Source organism: Callorhinus ursinus, unplaced genomic scaffold (genome assembly GCF_003265705.2).
Source record: "Callorhinus ursinus isolate GAN/ISIS: 27379988/994484 unplaced genomic scaffold, GSC_fseal_2.0 scaffold80, whole genome shotgun sequence".
Classification (NCBI taxonomy): Eukaryota; Metazoa; Chordata; class Mammalia; order Carnivora; family Otariidae; genus Callorhinus; species Callorhinus ursinus.
In genome coordinates this window covers 3,274,551-3,297,858 of record NW_027397142.1, presented here as the reverse complement: position 1 = coordinate 3,297,858, position 23,308 = coordinate 3,274,551, and the positions used below count along the sequence as shown (strand labels likewise).

Sequence of the window (23,308 nt, the reverse complement as noted above, 5' to 3'; positions counted from 1 at the left end):
CCCTCCACTGCCCAGCCTACCTCCCCATGCACCTGCCCCTCCACTGCTCACCCTACCTCCCCATGCACCTGCCCTCTCCATGGGCCGCTCACACTATGGTCCTCTGGTGCTCGGTGTGCCCTGAACAGTGGTGCCTTTGCATGACCTCGAGCCTTTGCTCACGGTATTTTCTCTGCTGGAATGAGCATCTCCTGTTTTCTGCCTGACAGATCCCTATTTATCCTCTGAGGTCTTGCCCAAAAGCCACCTCCTCCCAGAAGCACTTCAGGCAGGGTTGTCTGCTTCTGTAGCTTATGCTCCAAGTGAGTGTGGCTCCACCCTCTGCCCAAACCATCGGTTCACACGCTGCCCTCTTCCCTCACACGGTCGCTGGGCCTGGGAGGGGGTCTGCTCCCGTCAGCTGCTGACCCAGTGGGCTCCAGGACAAAGGCACGAAGTGGAAGAAGATGGGAGAGTCACAAAGGGAGCTGGGGAGTTTGGGGCATTAGCACGGTGGGCCAGCCTCGTGGTTTCTTAAACTTCTGATAAAACAGGGCTATTTCTTTCTGAAATAAAAATACAGACCCAGACCCTAAATAAAGCTTGGTAGAGTTCTCTGTGGCTTGAAACATTTGGGCCTCAGCTTCCTGCACGTCTTAAGAGGGCTGTAAGGTTTTCGAGGGTTTATGTACCCTTGTGTTTATAAGCCTCAGCGGCCTAACAGTTGACACTATTTACTGTCTTTCCGGAGCAGGTTCTGCCTTGTTTTTTGAACAGATGGCCGGATCGATCCCTTATTTTTAGGACACACCACGGGTGTGAAACAGCCTTTTGCTCTCTTGTTCCCAGGCTCGGAGGGGAGTGGCTAGACACAGCCAAGCGCCTGCAGGGGTGCGGGCTGCTGGTGTGCCTGAAGGACACTGTGCCCTTCCGCCCGGGGCCTCTGGAGCGAGACGCTCTGTGCCCCATGCTCCACAGGGACAGTCAGACCGGGATGGGCGAGGAAGGGCACCGAGGGAGGAAGGCTTTGCTGCCATCTTGCTGGGCAAGTTGACGGGAGTCCCACCCCCACGTCCAAGTACAGACGGGACCCTCCTTTAGCGAACACTGCTGGCTGCTGACCTGGCTCCCACTGGGCCCTCCCCCTTCCCCACAGAACCCCATCGTTCCTCCCCTGTTCCCTGGTACACGGGGGGACCTCCTGGATCTCAGGGTGACGGCCCACACCCCTCTGGCCAGTCATGGCTTCTGGGTTTTGGACCGGTCAGGGGCATGTAAGGCGAGGGTTGGTGGGTGCTTGTGGGGAGGCTCCTCCCTTCCTTTCTGGAATTTTCTCGAAGTGGCTCCCTCCTCAACCTGCTGGAGGTGAATGAAGAAACATGGACTGAGGTGCTCCTGGCAGCCATCCTATGAGCAGGAGGAGGATCAGCTCTGGATGAGTCCACTAAGGCTGGCTGAGCAGAGCTGATGGAGAGAGCCTGGCTTTTGGGTGGCATTGCTAGGTCTCTGGATCAATGAACCCTGAGGCCTCCCATCACTCTGGACTTCCAGAGCCAATATAGTTCCTTATTTTAAAAAACATGTTTGACTTTGTCTGGCTATGTGTTCACTTCCAGGCAAAAGCATCCTAACAGATACAGCTTCTCAGACCACTGGTCCTCAGAAGCTTCCCCTCCTCTGTATTTTCTGTCTGTAACACTGACGGGGCCCTGGGCACATCGCCTTCTCTCTCCTCAACTAGCTCACAATGCCCTTGAGCAGAGAGGGCCATTCACTCACTCACTCACCATTTCATCCACCTCAGATTATTTAACTAAGCACATACAGGTACAAAAACAAGAGAGAAACGTCCCAAGTCAGGAAAGGGAAATGTTTCAAACCCGCAAAGCACGGAACCATTGTAAGAGAAGGGATGGGACACCACGCTTCCTCGCGGCCCTTCAGGCAACAGGAATTTATCACCTGCACACTGTGTTCCACCTTCTCGACCTGCCCAGGGGCCAGTGTCCCGCACCCCTCTTCCCAGTGAGGGTAACTGTCATTACTAGAGTCCCCGTTCCACGTGTTTCCCCAGCCTTTCCTGTCATCCCTGGACATGAGTCTGCTGCTTCGGTTGAGCTGTTCCGCAACAGCTCTGAGCGGCTGAGTCATGTTGGCGCCGCAGCCCGCCGCGCCGGCCGGCCGTGAAAACGCTCCTGCCCGCTGAGCGCGGAGGCCGGCTCAGCCTGGAACAGGCTCTTGATGTCTTTTTTTCCAGGGCGACAATAAAACTCCAATAATTTTGAGCATCTGTCCCTTGGTGCGCAGCCCCTTTCTGTTCTCTGTGGGTCTCTGACCCCGCGACAAATATGTGAAACAATGCTGGGACAGAAACGGGCCACTCTTTGGGGCAGAGCAGGGTTTTCTGACCGACCCCCCGCATATCCGGGATCCCTTCCTCAGAAACGTGGTGTCCCATCACATGGCTCTGTCTCACCCCATGTCCTGTCTTCCCTCCCTCCCTGCCCTCCCCCTGGTGATGAATGGTGAACACGTGCGTGCGCGTGCGCGTGTGTGTAGGTGCTGGCCCAGGTCCGTGACCACAGCACTGGGGAGCCAAGCAGCCCATGAGCTGGCGCCTTGTTTTTATCAACTGAACAGACAAGTCACCTGGCTCTGCGAAAACTAGCATAAGAGTCTTCGGGAGAATGTTACTAGAAGCTTCCCTCGAAGCCCGCTTTGGAACCGGCCACGGAGTTTTGTCAGTGTGAGCAGCCCGCGTGTGCAGCGCGCGCACCGACGAGAAACCCGCCCGGCGTGGGGGCGCGCGCGGAGCAGCCCCGGGAAGAGGGTCGCCTCCCCGCCGCTGCCGCCGCTGCCCCGCGGGCGGGGGTCCTCACCGCACAGCCTCCATCTGGTCCTTCTCCTCCAGGGAGCCCAGCCTCCGCCCCACTTCGTGCAGCAGCTTGGTTCCCTGGAAGCCACTGCCGCGGCCGTCGCACTTCACCACCACGGCTCCGTGGCTGCTCACCAGCACCGTCTCCCAGGTCACCTCGAACTTCTCGGCCACGCTCTGGCTCCCCGGGGTGCCGTCCCTGCAAAAGAGCCCCTGGCCTCGGCACGCTGCGCGCTGCGCGCGGCCGGGTCTGACCGACGCCGGGGCCCGACGACGCCCAGGCTGCCGGCCGAGCCTCACCCACGGCGCAGCACTTACACCGTGGAACCGGGCCAGCGCTGCAGACCGGCCGTCCGAGATGGAGACCGGCGTGGGTGAGGCTCCCAAAGTCTCTCTCCCTCTGGTGGGGCCAGGATGAGCAGGGGAGGCCAGCCTCTCTGCCAGCAACAGCAACAGATGGCCAGGCCCCCTTCCAAGAGCCAGCCAACTGAAGATGCACGGATCGTTCCTCCAAGGAGGTGACAGTTACCACTGCCACCGCCATCTTGGCTTTCTGCCGGGGACCGAGGGCATGTGGGCAAGGAGTGTGTGCGTACGTGAGATGTGTGTGGGGGCGCGTATGCAGGGGTGTGTGTGAGGTATGTGTGTGAGGGGTGTGTGTGAGGGGTGTGTGAGGGGTGTGTGTGGTGTGTCAGGGGTGTGTGTGAGGTATGTGTGTGAGGGGTGTGTGTGAGGGGTGTGTGAGGGGTGTGTGTGGTGTGTCAGGTGTGTATGCGAGGTATGTGTGATGGGTATGTGAAGTGTGTGTCAGGGGTGTGTGTGTGAGGGGTATGTGTGTTGTGTGTGAGGAGTGTGGGTGTGTGAGGTGTGGGTGAGGGATGTATATGTGAGGGGTGTGTGTGAGGGGTGTGTGAGAGGTATGAGAGGTATGTGTGCAAGGGTTGTCTGTGTGTGAGGTATTGTGTGGGGGTGTGTATGAGTGTGTGTGTGTGTGTGTGTGTGAGGCGGTGTGTATGAGTGTGTGTGTGTGTGTGTGAGGCGGTGTGTATGAGTGTGTGTGTGAGGCGGTGTGTATGAGTGTGTGTGTGAGGCGGTGTGTATGAGTGTGTGTGTGAGGCGGTGTGTATGAGTGTGTGTGTGTATGAGAGGCGGTGTGTATGAGTGTGCGAGGGGTGTGTGTGAGGCACGTGTATGGTGGCTGGCGAAGAGCTAAGCCTGTCCAGATAGTGAGGAAAGTGGGTTAATTGCAAAACGGAATCCGATATTGGGATCTAAGCCAGGGGCAGCTCTATAACGAAGTCTTTCCACTGCTGGGGACCAAGCGCCCAGGACGGGAGCCGGGCGACAGGAGCAGGGTTAATCAGGTCATTTGATATTGACTCAGGTGGGTGGCTTCACTGGCGTTCCTAAAACAACTCCGGCACAGGCCGCTGCTCTATCCGGACCTCTTTCAAGTGAACGTGAGGGGTGGCTCCCTGAGAGGCAACGGGAGAGCTCAGAATTTTCCTCACGTTCCACGGCCTTGAAAGAACACACGTGGAGGTGAAGAGAGTATGTGTTAAATCTCTGGGTGGTGTCTGCCTCTACAAACACTTCCGTGCGCCCAGTGTGCCCGCATTAACCCTCCACGCCTGCCTCCGCCTCTCGAGGGACCTGTGCTCTGGGTGGGCCTCAGCGCCCTGCCCGGCCCGGGGCCGTCTGCCTTCCCAGGTCGGCTTTCCTGTCCGTTGCTGAGCCTGTTCACCAGCCACGGTAGCGCCACCCACCCAGTAAGACCTGCCTCAGGTCTCGAGGGACAAGTAGCCTGGGGAGGGGTACAGCCCACTTGCTTTCAGGGCGGCCTCACCGACTGTTACGAGCAGAGCCTGCCACCTGCTGGCAGCCTAACCTGTCTTCTGTTCTAGTTTGCAGCCCTCCTTCCTCACGCTTGTCTTTTTCTTGAGTTCAATGCTTTCCATGGGGTCACCGAGTCCCCAGGCAAGCACCCCGAGAAAGAAAGAGGCGACAATACTCACACCACCAGGAGCAAGGGGTAGTGGGCCGTGTCGGTGAAGGTTGCTGGCTTGAGGATCTGAACGGGCAAGTCTAGGCAGAAACAGACACAGGGCGGCACGTTAGGGGGCAACCTGGACCAGGAAGGAAGGCCATGGAGTCCCAGCGGCCCGGAGCGCTCCTGGAGGCATGGACGCTCCAGAAGGACGCTCTGGAGGGGGCTCCATGGGTCCCCCCCCACACCCCCCGGGGCTGGCCCTGATTTTTGTCTTAGTGACTCTGGCCAGCTGAGTGACCTTAGGGAAATCACCCAACCACCTCAAGGCTGAGTTTCTCCATCTGAAGCTTAAATTCAATCTTGCAAACAGTGTGTTGAAAACCAGAAGAGCCCGGAAGGCCGTAAACACCTTTTAACAGCCGAATTCCAGGCTGGGAGAAATGAAACCCCAAGGGTGGCATGTGTCTCTGCCAACAGCGTTGCCGCCACGCGCAGTTTAGTGGGGACAGACCTCGGGGAGCCGCGGGGATGTGGGATGAGACCGGGACGCGGGCGGCAGTCCAGCGGGAGAGGCTGAGAGCCGGGAGCCTCCGGGCACAGCCAGGGCCTCTGCCGGCCTCGCTGTGTGCAGGTGGGTGCCACCGATGGCACGGCAGGAGGGGAGGCGGCTGAGGCACCAGCTCCTTCTGATCTTGTCCTGGGCAGCAGGGACCCGGTGCGGGAGGCAGGGGCTCCCATACCAGTTTCTTCTGTCCCCTTCCCCCCAAACAAACCTTCTTGCCCAAGTTAGAAATTGTTTATTGACGGTAACTACAACCCAGATCAGCAATTAAATTGGAATTAGTAGCTTTTTCAGTACAATTACTGCAGATACATCCCAGGCCGGGGTGGTTGGCTCAGCAGCCGGCTCTGACCAGGCTCTCCTTACTGATTCTGGTTGAATGTTAATGGCTTGCAAATTGGATCAATGGCCCAGGGACTGGCAGAAAGGCAGGCGTGGGACTTTATCATCGCAATATTCATAAAACATGGTCTGGCTGCTCTCTGCTGCCGATAAAGCCCACGGGCAGATCTCGGCCACGACGGGCTGCGTACAGGGCCGGGAGCCCTTCCTGAAGACGGACTGCTTCCCGAAGGAAAGCCTGAGCCTCTGGGGACATTAAATGAAAAAAGCAAAACATAACAAGACAGGTGGGTAGGAACACATCTTGCAGATTTTTTTGTGGCCCCAAAGGGGTGACATTCGGCGGCTAGTCCTCGCACACACCTGCTCTCCTAGCACCTGCATATTCCCAGCCACCTACCAAGGAAACCTCCCACGGGAAGGAAACCTTATGCGGCAAGGGTGGGAGAGTTGATTATTTGTTTCTAAAGGTCTTTGCATTTTTGGAGGAGGGGACGGTGTTAGGATTTGGGAAACTATTGTGACAGAGTGTGGACCGGCTTGAAGGAGGAGGGCGCTGGGCCCAGGACATGAGAAAGAATCTTGTAAAGAATATGATCTGGCCTCATCGGCTGTGGTGGGAACCAACGGACGTGGGAAAATGTGAGGGAGCTTTCGGGAAAACATGCTGCCAGGAATGGGGGTGGGGCACGGAACCTGAAGTCTGGCCACGGAGGGCCACCAGGCTGACGCACACCTGCGACCTGTGCAAGGGCCCTATGCCGGGCGGTCGTAACGAGCCATGAATGAAGAGCCCCAAGTGTTCATGTTGCACTGGGCCCTGCAAATTTCGGAACCTGTCTTGAGGTCTGTAGATAGAGCTGGAAGGTAGAGGGGGTCGGGAAAACGTGTGGAAATTGCTTGCTTGTTTATTCGGCCGCCTTACTCTCCTTCGACCCTTCCCTCCCCCCATCCATCATCCGTCCACTATCAATTTAAAAGCATCTTGCTTTCTTGCCTTTTGGTTCTTCCTTAAAGAAGAAGATGGCACAAATATGCAGTTCCTTTAAGGGCTCTCATGAGTTTGAGTCTGCTCTGAGTAAGTGGACGCCAGGGTCTATGTGGAGGACTGTACCCGGTCCAGCAGGCCATCCGAGTGGGCTGGCCAGATTTTCCTCTGACCTAGTTCTCTGACCTGCTCTCTATATGGGGGTACCCCCGAACTGCCCAGCGTGGCTCTCTTCATGGAGCAACAGGGATGGGGGTGGGATTTCAGACAAACAAGCCGCGACTCGGAGCTGCCGTCACCCTCCGGTGAGAGTTAGCTCAAGAGGGGAGACCTATTTGCCAACCTCAGAGGTGATGGGGGAATGGACCTGAAGGTTGGAGCCTGCATTATTTGAGAAGGGTGCCATCCCCCAAAGTACGGAAGTCTGGCGGGGTACAGAGCTCTGGGGGAAAGACAGTGAGACGTATTTGGGGTTTTTGCACATGGGTAAACCTGTGGCGGGCCGTGAGGACGCCAGGCGGGCTGGGTTGACCGGGGACCTATCTGCAGAGGCGGAGGGTTGAGGCTAGGAGGACTCTGCTTCCCTCCGGAGAGAGGAGTCCACTTGTAGCCGGTGCTCTGGGGTCCAGCACGGCACCAGCGCTCGTAAAAGCTCCCTGGACGGGAGAATGGACAGCTCAAGACCAAGAGGGGCACAAAGACAGGCAGAGTGCTGGGGGCGTCTCCGGTCACGTCAGCATGCAGTCCTTCACTGTATTCTCTCTCTAGTTGCAAGGACGCCTCCGCAGCCCATAATCAGCACCGAGAGCTTAGACAATGGAGGAGGAAAATATCGGATGGAACAGAAGAGAAATTTCCAGAGGGGGGGTGTTTCCTCTGGATGGTGTCATGACATGTTCCCCCCAAAGGAGAGAATTTTGGTCTGGGGCCTTATTTAACTGTCAGCCTCTCGAGGAGAGAAATCCATGTTCCACTTTTTTTTGGTCTATTGCCAGAGGAGTGTCTTGGTTCTGAGCACAACAGGCTCAGTGCAGGATGCTTTCCCCCATGAGCCCCGCCCGAATCTCCCCCTCGCAGGTTGGATGCACTTTCAGCCATGAGGCCGGGGAGTGGGGTGCTGTGGGGGAGCCTCGGGGCACAGCAATCCCCTGCTGGCGGCCGGGCTGTCCGTTCCAGGGGGACCACGCAGCACTTACTGTAATCGTCAACCTCGATCTTTCTGTATTCTACTTTAGGCATCTGTCGGTCATGTACGGCCTTCTGCACGTGCTCATTTGTTTCCAGATCAAACATTTCTAAGAGAGAGAAAGAAAAATGACACATTCAGCCTCAGCGATCACTTACTGAAGCCGCTGGCTTTCATGTGGGCCACACTGCTAATTCCTACGCCAGGCCCGGAGGTGATGATTGTTATTTCTTTTGCCCAGACCAGGAAACTGAGACAAGGTGGAATGCCCCGTCTCAAGTCAGGAGCGTGGGCAGATGGAGGGTTCTTTCCATCCTATTCGGTAACTCCTCTACCGCCCACAGACTGTCCTTCCCCATGGCATTTCTCACCCACATGTATAGGCCTGGGTATTTTTTTTTTTTAAAGATTTTATTTATTTGAGAGAGAGAGAGAGAGAGAGAGAGAGAGAGAGAGAGAGCGCACAAGCAGGGGGAGGGGCAGAGGGGGAGGGAGACGGAGAAGCAGGCCCCCCACTGAGAATGGAGCCTGACATGGTGCTTGATCCTAGGAACCCAGGATCATTACCCGAGCCGAAGGCAGACAGTTAAATGACCGAGCCACCCAGATGTCCCGGTCCGGGTTTGTTTTATCCACAAACTGCTGGTTTCAGAAAACCAACATCACCTATCTGTTAGGACAGATGATTTTCCAAATATAGTGGCCACAATAACCAAAGAAGAAAAGGAGAGTAGAGCCTGGAGTGTGCTCTTTATTAAAACTTTACAGGGAAAATGGATTCGGATCTTTTACCCTACTCATAATGTGATCTGGCTTAGGACACCTTAATTAGGATGATCATATTAGCTGGCCCTAAAGCCACGTGGGCCACAGGATAGAGTGCAGTGGGACTAGCCCTTTTCCCTCCAAATTAGAGGCGGGTCAATCTTGCACTGGCCCCTCACTTGCACATGCGCCCAGTGGGTGTTTCTCCAGGTGCACGGATGCCCCTCATCAGCCCACCTCACCGATTTCCTGCGGAAAAGGCCGTTCCTCCGCCTTCACCATCTGCTCTATAATAAAAACCACCCGACTTCCTTCTTCCTTTCTCACTTTGAGGCTACACGTGGGGACACCTTGTGGCCCGTTATGAAAGGAAATTTTGTCTTCAAGGAGCTCCATCTCTGGCTCCTCAAATAGCTTTGAAACATTAGTGAATATTTCACCGAGTAAACTCACACCACGAGCAGCACCACAAGGAACGGTGAACCGTCCCCATAACAACTCCGTAAGAAAAACAGACCCCAGCTGACTCCACGACGGCCCCCGGAGGCCAAATATGGCCCAGAACCAGGAGTCTCTGGCACTGAGTGGTTTTATCTGTGAAGGGCACGCGGCCACCAGTGGTGCTCAGGGATCCGAGGAACCGTCTACGAGCAGGGCTGGCAAACTCCCACGGCTACCCATGGACAGGGACAGTTCCCGAACTGTGATGAGCAAACAGACAAAACCAAAAATGTTTTACAAGTTGCTGGACACATTTGAAAATTGAGCTTTGATGAAAAGGTGAGGGGAGGGGGCGATGGTACCGCTCATTTTCAAACAGGGAGAGTTAAAAACAAAAAAACCTTAAGCTAGACCAACACCACGGAAGATTGTGAACCACCACGTGGCAGGCAAGAAATGGTGTCCTTTGTAGACAGTGGGACGGGACACTGCATCTGCAAGGGATGTACACAGAGGTCCAGGTAGATGACCTCAATTCTGAGACCCAGAGATGTGGCCGAGAGATGGCACACTCGACCTCGTGGTGACGCACACAAGTTGGGGCAGGGGCACTGCCCCAGGGTGGCGGGTGTGCCCCACGGCCTGCCCCACACCCCCACCTGGACTCCTCAGAGAGCCCACACAGCACTCATTTTTGCTGAGTCTAAATACCCTCATCCCAGGCTGCCCAGGTGGCTGTCGGTTGAGCATCCAACTCTTGACTTTGGCTCAGGTCATGACCTCAAGGTCATGAGATCGATCCCCACATCCAGCTCTGTGCTAGGTGTGGAGTCTGCTTAAGATTCCCCCTCTCCCTCTCCCTGCACCTCCCACCCTGCTCTTTCTCTAAAATAATAAATCTTAAAAAAAAAAAATAAGTGCGCTCAGCCCTTTAACAGTGTTGTGGGCATGCATGGTCAGGAGTTGGTTTCTGAGATAGGAATTATTTCTTATTTGTGTTCTCGTCACGATGGTAGGGCAGGAAGTCTAGAAAGCAGCTCTGCAGAATAAGGAGGAAAACAGCATTTTTCTAATTCTTTACTGCCACAGGACCTTGACACTCACTGTCCCCCATGACTGGAACTTTCTTTGTTGGCGCCTTCTCCAACAGGCCAAACATCACATCTGCAAGTAGAAGCGCATCTTGGATACCCTCTTAACACCAACTGTAAGAGTGTGGTCATTTGTCTGACTGCCTTTCCCTGCCCTCCAGCCCCCAAGGCATCAGCACTCGGTCCCATCCCAGAGACAAACCATATGAGTTTCCAGTCACCTGAGTACACGTGGAAACCCAATCCATTCTCCAGAAATGACGCATCTACACTGGAGCTGAGCCTGGGTTCCCACCCAGGTCTTTCTCCCAGTTCCCACATGGTCCCTTTTCTATAGCCCCAAGACGGTCTCCACTGGACAGGAAGCTGGAAGGGACTGGGAGTCCTCCTGGGGGCTCTCAGGGGCTCCCAGTGTTTCAGGCCTCTTGAGTAATAAAAGTTGATGCAATCAAAGCCTCCCAACCACTGCTCCCCACATAAAACCACACACAACGGGACCCAAGCACACTTCCATTACACTGATTGGAAAGCTTCCAGTACTCGAAGGACTCGTGACAAATGCAAGTTAATACTGAGTTAATGCCCAGATCAGGATGCAATTCACTGACTCTGCCCAGACCTGTGCTCACTGTGGGACCCAGTGCTCAGATCTTCTGGGGTCATCAGGGAGCCTGCCATCTTTCCTTTCCTGTGTGACCACGCAGTGAGCCCAGGTAGAGACCAGTAAGGGACCAGGCAGTGTGCACATGTGAGTCAAGCTGGATGAGGGGAGTTAGCAGGCACGAAGGGGGACAAAGGTGGCCCACTGCTACCAAAAGGCAGCACCACGCTCCTGGGGTGCAGGCAACAGCCTACCCTGGGGAAGTCTGGTGGCAAGGCCAGCCTGGAGCACTGGCTTTCCAAAATGAAAGAGAGCCTACAGAGCCTCTCACAGGTTATGATACGCTCCTCTCTCCGTGTGTATGCGTTTGGATCCGGTACTTCTGACATCACTCAGCAATCTCTAACGCTGATTCTGAAGGAGAAATTTCACACGTAGGTTGCAGCATTGCTTTGCTGCCCACCGAGTTCAGCTTGCCTGGAGTCACCGAGAATACACGCTCGCCCCCCCAGAACAGCCCTCCCACTCCTGGACCCTGGAGCTCCGGCTTCGAGCGGGAGCACACAATATCCTAACAGACCCTACAGACTGCGTTTGAATAGCTCGCCTCTGTACCGAAATCCCACCCTTCACAGAGGCACCAAAGCAACAGACTATTAAATTTAGTTAAATATTAGATTTCCTATTTAATGATTGCCCACACAACTGGTTTTATCAGCAGAGAGCTGGCTGGCCCACAGGGGAGTTGAGTTAAGCCATTTTATTTGTTCCCATAATTGCATTCAAAGGAGGCAGGAGCTCAGCAGAGGAAATAAGAGAAGACCGGCACGTTCCCGAAGGACTCTTCTTTTGACTTCATGGCCACAGGGACCTCCAGTCTGGAGCACACAAATGGCCACTCCTTAATTAAATGTGAGCCCGCTCTAATGTTTGGTGGAATTAGCTATTATCAGATCTGGACACAGTGAGACTGCAGGAAGCATTTGCTCGGGGGGCTGCCTCCCTGGCTGTGCCCCAGTGGGCGGATGCGCCATGGCCCTCGGGCTGCTCCCGCGCCCTGCTGGGTCATGGCATTGCTGGAAGCCCCACTTAGCCGCACTTGGGGAAATGCGACCAGAATCTAACAGAAGCCGACGGGCCACTGACCTAAAGAGCACAAGAGCCGCCGGCCACCCTTCCTAGGTTTTTCCGCAGGAAGCAGAGGTGCAGGAGTACGCGCGCACAGAGATCACCTCCTGTTGTGTGGTCTCCTGGCCCCACCTGCGCGTCCGCGCCTCTCACAGTCTAGGCCCCTCCGGGCACGCTGGCCATTGCTTCCTCCTGTGCCCCTGTCCCCAAGGTGTGGGACCCCCACCCGCCGCTCCAGAGCTGTGCGGCTTCAGCCAGTGCAGGCCGACACCGGCGCGGACGCGGGACGCCCCGCCTCACCTGCAGAGCTCCTTCCTCCGAACACCGAACGTCTGGTCGTTAGAGTCAGTGTCACACAGTCGGGTAATCATTGTCCTTCTTGCTAGATCTACTTTTGTCTTCGGCAGGATTTTAAGAAACTTGAAGGCAGAGTCCCTATAAGTGAATGGACCTTTGGCCCCTCACAGCCACCGGCTTCGTGCCAGGCAGGTGAAGGGGTTTAGTCAGGAGGGGCCGTGTGTCAACTGGGCTGATGTGGCCCTCTCCCCACAACTAACTACACTATCATTAGTCTGGGCTGCGTGGTGGTGGGGCAGCGGCGAGCTTTGCGGGAGACAGGCAGGATGCCAGGGCAGGTAGCCCGCCGGCTGGAAGGTGCACAGCGCTTTGCTCTCTCTGGGAGCCACATGCACGCACACGGTCTACCAGGATCTGCAGACTGGATCACTCCATCCCTCCACAGAGGCCGCCTGTGTGTGGAGCCCTGGGGATCCAGAAGACTTTCCAGATACACAAACAACTGAGGGTTTGATGGAACGGGTCACTCCATGCTTGGGGACGTCTCCTGGACTCTCTGACTACCGTCTCCCCTCCGACCCGCATGCACGGCCGATGGAAGAGGCGGGGGTCCGTGGGCGGGGGCGGCTCCAGGCAGCAGGACCCTGTGAGCAAAGGCCCGGGCGCCAAGCAGCTCACGTCTCAAGGAAGGACTGCCTTGATGTCAACTGCGGTGAGCTGGCTTTGCATCTTTATAAAAGCCCATGTGAAGACGACGGAATCCTGTCCTGGAGTGTTGGTCGAGAGTGGGCCCGGGCAGCCGGGGAGCTTGGGGTTCCCGAGTACGCAGTCAGGATTATGCTGGGGGGTGCTGCCTGCCACCAGCCCACGCTTGTCCTCCCGCCGGCCGTGGAGCTGATGGTCAGGGCGCCGTGGCCACTGATGGCGCGTCCGCAGAGCTGAGCTGTATCTCCCTCTCTTCCTTACGTTAACACCAGCCACGTATTAACCGTGGTTTTGTTGGTTTTTCTATCCCAGCACCTAAGTTGTTTGAATACCCAGGCACCAAATAAATGAGTATACTTTGGTCCCAGCCATAATTACGTTCTTAAGGGAAACAGCTTTTAAATAATTCAGAGTCACATCTGCGAACGCCCCGCGGGATCTGCTTGTAGATAAGCTTTTCCAAAGGGAAAGCAGTCAAATATCCCCAGGGTGGCTCTGGGGTCAGGGGGGAGGAGAAGAAAGGACAAAGAATTCTGAAACAGTAATTTCACATTTCAGAGCAGGGCTGGGGTGGATGTGACGACCGGCCCTGACCCTGCAGGGCCCTCTCTCCAGTGTTCCCGCAGCTTCTGTCCCCTGGGCCTGGAGCTGCCAAGAGCACAGGCCGCACACCAGCTGGCAGTCCAGGCTTCCCACAGCTTGCCCAAAAGCCTCCTTCCCGAGAGCCGGTGGGCCCTCCCGTCCCGCCGCATGCAAGTGGCCCGCGCGTCCTGTCTCTGTCCACACGGCCAGTCAGCCTGGCCGTCCTGACGCACGAGGTGGCTTTGCTCGCCCTGTGCAAACCGGCACGAGGTTCAAACACCGCTAGGGACTCAGTGCTGAGTCAGACTAAACTGGGGTTGATTTTGGGAACTGCGACCAGAGAATCTGCGGTTGTTAGCATGTTACTTAGATGATGATGACATTACAGCGGTCTCCAGCTCCTGCTGCCAGGGTCTGGGAGAGAGGCCCCCTGGTCAGGACTATGTACCTGTGGCCAGTGAGCCAGGGCTCTGGTCCTGCACGAGGCATCCCATCACCATCTGGGATGCTGCCGTAATGAGACACGCACCAGATTCTGGACGCGAAGCCGTTGGGCAGGCTGGCCGCACTATTAAGTGGCTGCTCCCTCATGTTCAAAGTGACGGAGGCCCAGGAGGGACATCACCAGCAGGTGAAATCGCAGGGCTCAGTCCTTCCAGACCACAGCAGAAACATCTTCTCTTCCTCTGAGCGGGAAAGGGACATGGCATTCGCCCCGCGCTGGCTCGGTGGCCGGGTGTGCGGGGTGAAAGGGCGTCGGGGGCAAGCGGTGGGGGCACGGCCGTCCGCCTCCCGGTGGTCTCAGGGCAGACACACGATGGGGAACCCTGGATCTGCAGAAGCCCCTCAGGCCGTGCTGACAGCAAGGCCAATGGATGGTGGCCAGAGACAAAGGCCAGGCTGGAAACAGGTCCCACTGCTTTCTAGCTGTGTGTGTGTGTGTGTGTGTGTGTGTGTGTGTGTGTGTGTGTGTGGCCTCAGTTTTCTTAACTGAAAAATGGGGGTGATTGCGGACTGTGTCAGGGGGCGCTGAAGTGGGCCCACAGCAAGTGATTCATAAATGCTGGCCTGGTCACTGTGGATGTCACGGTTACTCTCTGCGCCCCTGGCCAGCTCAAATTTCCCTAAGAGAATCAGGTGCAGTGTCAAGCAGGACAAGCATGCACGGTGCAGGGCTTGGCAGCATCCCGGGTGCAAGACCACGGGCAGGGGCTGTGCCGGCAGATGACAGGGGCCTGCTCCCCTTTGCCTTTGTGAGGCTCCTGGAAAGAAAGCACAGCTCACCTGGAACACACTCAGCAGGAAGGCGGTCTGCAAGGCGCTTTGGTGCCTCGCACGCGTGGGCCTGCCGCTTTGATAACTGCCCCCCGGACCCCCCCGCACGGACTCCTCAGCGGAGAGGGACCTACCCCATGTGACAGACAAACAAAAAGCCGAGGGCACGCTGTTCTGTGCCGGCGATGCATCTGGGGACGAGATGGGGTGCGAAGCTCGGTCAGATGTCATGTCAAAAGTTAAATACGCAGAAAAGAGCCCCCACACGCCTCCCGCCAACAGAACCAGAGGCTGGGACTCTGGGCGTGGGGTCTGCCGTGTGCCCCAACCTGCAGCTTCCAGTTCTCACTTTCCAGGAGGACCCACACAGTCTGCGCTGACCTCCTCCGGGACGGAGCAGCAGCTGGGGCTGCCAGGTTTGGGTCTCCTGCTCCGGATTCATTTGCAAGTCCCATCATCTGCGTGGGTCCCGCACCACCGGCTTCCATCCATGTTCACTGACCAGCTGCGTGACCTGAAAAATCTGAACATTTTACCAAATCTTTAAAAAATCTGAGCTCACTAGAGGATTCACGGTTTCTCTGCCTTCCTTCCGTCTTTTCTCTCTTTTGAGATAATTCAGATGATTTGCTCTCGAAGCGTCAGAATTCCAGAAGAAATAACTTGTTAGCCGTTGGTACTTCTGCAACCCGATCTCAGTGCTGTCTTCTGTGCAGTAGAGCCAGGCGGCCCTGGCTCACGGGTCATTGGCGAGGAGTGAGGAGCTTCGTCGTGAGCTATTCGGCCATACCCACGACGCCACAGCCCTCGGGAGTGACGCGTCATGTCAGACCACTGAGGCCGAGGGTCTGGTGTCTGCTGAGGACACGGGGGATGGAGATGACTGCAGCCATCTTAGATAGAGGGGCCCGAGGGACGGCAGGCCCACGGCACACCATCTCTACAGACCACGTGAGGAAGGCTCCTCCAGGGAGCACTGTGCTTGGACCGAGACCCACACCTTCCAGCCTTGAAAATGAAGACGTTCCATCCGTTGTTGTCTAATATCCTTTTTCATTCCTAAATCTCGGATTCCCAGAATGAAACGGGTTTCCTCTCTTTTCTGCGATGAGCCCCGTATGCACAGCAACCTGATGCCCAGTGAGTTAAATAAACCACCACTCGGCCCTCGTCCTTCTCAACCCTCTAACCCGAGGTCGCTTGTAATCTGGGAATTCCTACAGCAGAGCTGGGAAAATGAGGACAATCCCCCCCCTAAAATTGACAAAAATAACCCAAATCTCAAATCCCTACCAAATTTGAAAGACGGCAACCAATTTTCTCAGAGTCTTAGATGAAGGCTCATGACTCCCGTCAGGTCTTGCAGGCCTTGACTCTGGGTCTGATAAACACCTAGAACTCCCATCGCCATTCCCACAGGGCACTAAATATGGGCCTCCGTGGCTTCTCCTGTATGTTTAAGTCTGTTAGGACATTTCTGGCTTCTGTGCCCTCTGCAGACTCTGCAGATTCTGGGCTCATGAGTGTAGGTAGGGACGGGTCCCCAGCCCTTTGCCCCCACAACCACCCATCTCTTCCTTTGCTCCCCTCTGCTGGGTCTGCACTGTGACACCTCTCCTCCTGCCTTCCTGCACACCTAGGCTGGGGGCTGGTGCTCCCTGCCACAGTCAGAGAACCCTCCCCGGCACGGTGGGGTCCACCCCCTTGTAGGGACCCCTCTGGTGCTGAGCACATCTTTCTGCAGGCTGGGGCCTCTGGAGAGCACCGCCATGGGCCAGTACAGGGAAGTATCTGAGGAGCGCGCTCAGGCCAAGTGATCTGTACAGAAACGGCCCATAATTATGCACTCGGTCACGTCTCTCAGGGACTGGCAAAGCTAGCCAGTGCGTCTTAGACCCACAGTCCTTCCTCCTGTGACACTGACTGCTAGCACCCATTGGCCTGTCTCCCTCCTTCCGGGGCCTCTCTTGCATCTAGGGGGCAACCCATGAGGGAATTCTGGCTGGTGGAAATGACGCCTACCACTGCTAGACTCCAATGCAACAAATCCCACAAAATATTCTCTTCTTTCTTCCCGCCCACATGGCCAGAAGCAGTGATGATGGTGATGGGCCACAGTCTAGAAGGAACTTGCAACCCCAGTTTCCTCCCAGGAGAGCAACAAGGATCACATGACCTGGATTTCGTGGGAATGGATTACAAACCCTTGTTTTGCTGTGTTGTGTGTTGAACTGTGTCCCTCAAGATGCTGACATCCTCACCCCCTGTGCCTGTGAAGGTGACCATATTTGGAATTAGGGTCTTTGCAGAAGAAACATGTTGGGTTGAGGCCATGAGGGACCCTAATCCAATATGACTGGTGTCCTTATAGGAAGGGGAGATTTGGATACAGGGACGCACACGGGGAGGCCATGTGAAGAGGAATGGTGACGCTTGTACCAGCCAAGGAACGCTAGAAGTGGCCAGCAGCCACCAGAAAGCGGGGGACAGCCTCCCCCTCACAGCCTCCGAACAGTCACCCTGCCGACACACTGATCCTGAGCTTGCAGCCTCCGGAGCCGCAACGGAATGCGTTTCCGGGCAGTGCTGCTCTGGGGGACATGCACTCAGATCCTGGTGGTGGCGTCCCCAGCGGCTGTCACCACTCAGCAACGGACCCCTGATTCCACCCGAGGGTCACGGAGCCGGGATGAAAGCTGTTTCCTGGCATTCTGCGCAGCCAGCGGGATGCGGGGCGAAGCCGGGACCAGAAGAGGAATGCGGGGAGTCGGGGGATGCGTCGCGGGTGCTCACAGGAAGCCAGTCGCCAGGACCCCCTTGTACTTCCCCTGAGCCCTGCCTTCCGGCCCCGGAGCGGCTGGAGGGTGGAAGTGAGGACGCGCGTGCGGGCCGGCGGGAGGGCGTGCTGCGGCAGGTGGGGACGCACGCCGAGAGCTGCGTGGGCCACCACACTGTTGGGCCTTTCCGTGACACAGCCAGGTCCTAGCGACACACGAGACTCTCCTACGTGAAGAGCCGTGGTGCAGGCCCAACGCCCTGACCCACAGCGATGAACACACGGCACGGCCCCCGGGCACCGCGTGGGGGGCAGTGGGCGGCCGGGAGCCTCTCCGCCTCGCCTCCGACCGCCGTGCCTGAGTATAAATCAGACCCTGACCCGCGCCTCTTCTGCTCTGGGGTGGTGGAGCCCACCAGCAGCTCGACCACGGAATCGTTCTGTGTTCAGCCTGGGGGCTGGCGTCCACATTCCGGAAACCGCTGAGGTACAGTGACAACTAGAGCCGCAGCAACGGGCCAGGTCGGGAGGAAACCTCCCCAGAGTGTGAATCCGGCTGCGGGGAAGCCGGGGTCCGACACGGTACATGGGCTCATAAAGGACGCCACACATCACCGTGCAGCACAGATGCTGTCCGGTTCCCCGTTAATCAGTGCTTTGCTGAGAGAAAGCACAGCGGTGTCACCTTCACGGGGAGAAGACCCAAGCGCCCCCACGCAGAGCTGATGGCGGGCCGCAGACAGATGCTTCCATTTCCCATTCCGTGGGCCACCCTCTTTCCTCTGGGAATCAGCTTGCGACTGTGCCCCCTGAGCCCCAAACAGTGAAAGCTTCTCTAAACACTTCTTTTTAGGGGGTCGCCAACAGAATATGGACGACTACAACCTCCAGTCTCTGGGGCTGACTGGGGAGAGCCGTTCATGCAGCCAACCAACCAACCCGGAGACAAGAAGGGGCTCGTTTGGTTTCCCAGCATAATTAGGGAGCCATCCCAGACTGAGAGCTTTCCTGTTGCCCACGCTGGAGGGCACATGGCGAATTCCTACCCAGACGCTCTCTGAGTGCGGTGTACTGCACTTACGCAGCCCCATTTTATAAACAGAATAAGCAACCTGTTTCATTAATGTTGTGAAGCATGTAAGACGTAGGCCTGCTTCATCCCCACATAAGCCCGAGGAGGAAAAGCAGGGCCTGGGACTCGGCACACGGGCTCGCACCCCTGGCCCCCAGCAGCCCTGGAGCCGTGATCATGGCCAAGCCTGAGTGCGTCTACCGGGCACAAGGCCTCAGACGCAGGCGCTGCGTCACCCCTGACCAGGACAGATTCCTAACAGCGTCCTCCAGAGAAGCAAGTCAGAGTGTTGAAGTGAACGGTTTTCTTAAGAGCCACACCTAGTTTTCTTAAAAAAGGGGGAGAAAAGGCACCTAGAAATAGTTTTGTGTTTTTTCTAGACTATAGATTTAAAAAAGGGGGGGGGGCGCCTGGGTGGTTCAGTCGTTAAGCGTCTGCCTTCGGATCAGATCACCATCCCAGGGTCCTGGGATCGAGCCCCGCGTCGGGCTCCCTGCTCCGCGGGAAGCCTGCTTCTCCCTCTGCCACTCCCCCTACTTGTGTTCCCTCTCTCGCTGTCTTTCTCTCTGTCAAATAAATAAAATCTTAAAAAAAAAAAAGCCTTTTTATTTTGAAATAAATTCACAGGAAGTTTCAAAAATAGGGCCTAGCGTCCCATACACCCCACACCCAGCTTCCTCCCAGAGTGACACCCTCTGTGACATGGCACAGCATCCAGCGAGGACACTGACCACACACCCTGTTCAGTGTGCATCATTCCACAGATTTTTAAGAAGGGAAAAACTTCATAAAATATCAGGAAATTATCTCTATACTTTTTTTTTTTTTTTTTTTAGTTTCAGGGGTAGAATTCAATAATTCATCAGTTGCACGTAACACCCAGTGCTCGTCACATCACGTGCCCTCCTTAATGCCCATCACCTGGTTACCCCATCCACCCACCCACCTTCCCTCCAGCAACCCTCAGTTTGTTTCCTGGAGTTGAGTTGAGAGTCTCTTATGGTTTGTCTCCCTCTCTGATTTCATCTTACTGTATTTTTCCCTCCCTTTCCCCTATGATCCTCTGTTTTGTTTCTTAAATTCCACATATAACTGAAATCATATAATAATTGTCTTTCTCTGACGGAGCTATTTTGTTTAGCATAGTACCCTCTAGCTTCAGCCACGTTGTTGCAAATGGCAAGATTTCATTCTTTCTGATGGCTAATATTCCATTGTGTATATATGTACATACACCACTATCTATGTACTCTTACATTTAAACAAGTCCTCTAAGTGAATAGTACAAGTTTTCTTCAGAAAAAAAGATATTCCAGTTGAGGCTTTTTGAAATATTTCCATGCTTCAAAGTGAGAATCATTGCTAAAGGGATTCTAACATGAACACTTTTTAAAAGAGGGCTGTCATGCCAGGCTGTGTCTGTCAACCCCACAGATGCCTGCCTTGGGCTGAGCGTTGGCCTGACCCCTCGGGCAGCCTCCCCCGGACTCTCCAAGCCCTTGTACCCACAAGAGTGGGCAGCCTGTGGCTGGGTGGGGTGCAGCCCAGACCATCGCACATCATACCCCGTCCCTACTGGACACGTGGCCAGACCCCCAAACCTCACAGGCTCCTAGCTCCTAGAAGGCTCCCCAGTTGTGTTGGCGATGAAGCCTGGGGCCGGGCACCCCTGTGCCCAGAACATCGCCACCCCCAGGGGGACAACAGGAAGGTCAACGGAGCCTGCTCCCCATATTCTCCCCATTGATGGCCACACAAGTGTGTTGAGTGGGTTTCATATCCATCTGACAGCCCTTTTTTGGACTTCTTTTGCATTTTAAGTGAATTTAAAAATCTATTCCTGATGTTACCTTTTACTTTGGAATCTCTAGTAATTATTGTATAAGTTTTGTGAAATACTGTCATCATTTGGGATTACTCTCTAAATGCTGTCTCTTAAAATCAATCTATTTTATCTACCTTTGAACACTCTGGCCATTTTCTAACCAGTGTCTAAACAGAACACTGGAGACCCCCTCTTCCACACTTTCCCCCCCATGCCAGCTGGGCTCCAAGTCCGACCACCAGGCCAGGAATCAGAGTCACTGACACCCAGATGCCTTGATATTCAAGGGAAATGCAGAGTGACGCCTGCCATCGGGGCCTGAGGTCTGGCTTTCCTTTAGAAGCTGGGACACAGAGCAGGGTCCTGCCAGGGCAGGTGGTACCACAGTGGGAAAGAGTGGGGGGTCGGGAGGAGAGAAGCAGTGGGGTTCCTCGGGGACAGGGCAGAGAAAGGCCAAGGAAGGGAGGGGCTGAGGGCACGTTCTCTTCATTCTCAGCCTTACCGAGGGTCTGCCTGGGGCTGGAAGCATCATTTCCGATCCTCTGCATAAATACACGAGTATGCATTCAACCTGCGTGGGGCCCCTCCAAGCAAAAATGTGCCGGGAGGGCCTCAAGTGAAGGCCCCTCATGCCATGAAGGCGTCCCCTACCCACAAGGGCAGATGAGCCTCCAAGTGCCCCTGGAGCCCCCGGTGGAGGGCCAGGCTGCAGAGCTCCGGGCCTTGGGCTCCGTTCAGGGCCGCGGACGGGCCCTGCATGGCCGCAGTGGCCTCCAGGCCTCAGCTCATCTTCCGGCTGCGTGGCTCTGAGTGTCCACCGCATGGATCAATGCTGGCCATTGTAGGGGTCACTCTGAACCACACAGAGACAGCGCCGTCTCTGTGTCTCCAAATCAGAACACGTGGGCTGGATTCTCTCACGGGACTTCGGCTTCCTTCTCCCACGGCACGGGAAGATTCCAGAAAAGAGCAAAAGGCACTTACTTTTCTTATCTGTTGAGTTGTGCACTGTCACCATGGGGACTCCAGGACCTGAGTGGGGAGAGAGGAGAAGCCAGAGAAGAAACAGGAAGAAGGCTGTTAGTTTATCTGAAACACAAGAGAATCTAGCCTCCCTTGTAGCTTGCACACAGCGGGCTGTTGCAGGCTACCCGTCTGACTTCGTGCCCTCGGTAATCACAAGGAACCCAGCTCAAACTCCCAGTGTGCACGTTGCCGAAAAAACCACAAACAGCCTTTCATGGAGCCTCCCTTGGTGCACTCCCTCCTCGCTCCACGGTCCCTGTGCCGACGCAAATCACACGCAGGGCATCAAGTTCCGGTGAATGATTCCAGTGGCGGTTCTCGTCCCAGAGAGGTCGTTCCCTCTGCTGGCCTCTTGGGACCCTTCGCAAACACTTACTAGCCTAGCGGGGTTATTGTGCGGATGGTCGCCTGTGGGTCTGTTCCCTCCTGCGTGACATCAGCTTGCAGCTCACTGGCTCCGAGGCCGTCAGGAAGCCCAGAGCCCGGACGTGGGAAGGAAGGTCCGGCTCCGGGCAGAGGGGCCCTCCTTGGCTTCAGTCTTGGTCAATGTCCTTGTTCTCTTGAGGGAGAAGAGAGTCCAGAAAGCAAAAGGGGCTTTCCAAATTATTTTTTGTATCATTTTGAAAGTATACTATGAGGCAGGTGATCGTTCTGACCTCTGCTCTGCCCTCTTTGTGAATTCACTCTGTTCCAGCCAGCTGGACTTGTGCAGCCTGGAAGGGCGCCCACTATTCCCTCTGCCCCAGACACCGGCATGCTTGCTAGTTTTCCTCATTCCAGTCTCTGCTGAAATGTCTTCTCCACCTGACCGACGGGAGCCTCCTTGACCACGCCACCAGCCCCTACCCGTCCCCACTCCCTCCCACTTTAGAGAGCTCCCTGCCACGTTCTGTTGGGACCTCAGGATGGGAATTTTCAGTATTTGCTCACTGTGCTTGTCTTCAACTGCACAAGAGTGTAAGCTCTAGAAGAGCTGTCTTACTCACTGCCATTATTTCTAGCATCTAGATGGCGTTCAGAATTATAGTTGGTGCTTGATTTCATATTCATGGAGTGAGTGCTGAGTGGGGGTCACAGAGCATCCAAGAAGGAGCAGGGGAGGGCTGCCCCTTGGCCCTGGGGGACTGGGCACAATGAAGGCAGAGAGAGCAGGTGGGAGGCTGGGGGAGGCAGGGGGGCAGAGGGAGATAGGGCCATGGCAGGGACACCGTGGCCAGGGTGCTGCCTGCTCTCTGCTTCAGGCTGGGGACGCTGGGACGCTCTGAGCTCAGGGCTGGCCACGTCTGAGCTAGAGGACGTGTACTGTTTGGGGAGAGGGACGGCCGGTGTTGAGCTTCCCTGGGATCATCATAACTTCTTGCATGTTTCTCTGGGACCACATGACAAGTGGCTCCACTGAGAGCCTGGAAACGTGCCATAGATCCCACTGTTCTGAGGACTTAGAGAGCCCACTGCAGTGGCTATCGAGTGGAGGTCCCAGTCCAGGGCCCAAAGAGGATATGCCACCAAGGAGCAAGATGGGGCTGGTTCAGCCAGGGCCCAGCTAAGCTGAGAGACAGACTGTGGGTCGCACCAGCCATGGCCCTCAGAGCCTGTCCATGGCCCAGGGACTGGACCCAGACACTGCCCAGTGCACATCCAAAGTCCGGGAGGCCTAGGGGTCTTATTTCCCCCTCCCCCTTCCCTCCTCCACCATTCACCCATTAGATAGGATTGCCCAAAAAGAATGCAGGATTTTCGGTTACATTTTAAGTTCAGATAAACAATAGAGTGTTTCGTTTCGTTTGTTTTGTTTTGTTTTA

General features: G+C 55.8%; 1 protein-coding gene across 5 annotated transcripts in view; it reads right to left on the bottom strand.

The window, feature by feature from the left end:
* DPP6 (dipeptidyl peptidase like 6) overlaps positions 1-23,308 on the bottom strand; it is a 949,209-nt gene that overhangs the window by 12,245 nt on the left and 913,656 nt on the right. For all 5 annotated transcript variants that reach the window (XM_073887499.1, XM_073887496.1, XM_025862147.2 and 2 more), the window contains exons 17-20: positions 21,465-21,512; positions 7,933-8,031; positions 4,870-4,939; positions 2,859-3,053 (exon numbers count right to left, since the gene is read on the bottom strand). In XM_073887499.1, the coding sequence (XP_073743600.1) occupies positions 2,859-3,053; positions 4,870-4,939; positions 7,933-8,031; positions 21,465-21,512 (412 nt within the window). The remainder of the gene's footprint in view (positions 1-2,858; positions 3,054-4,869; positions 4,940-7,932; positions 8,032-21,464; positions 21,513-23,308) is intronic.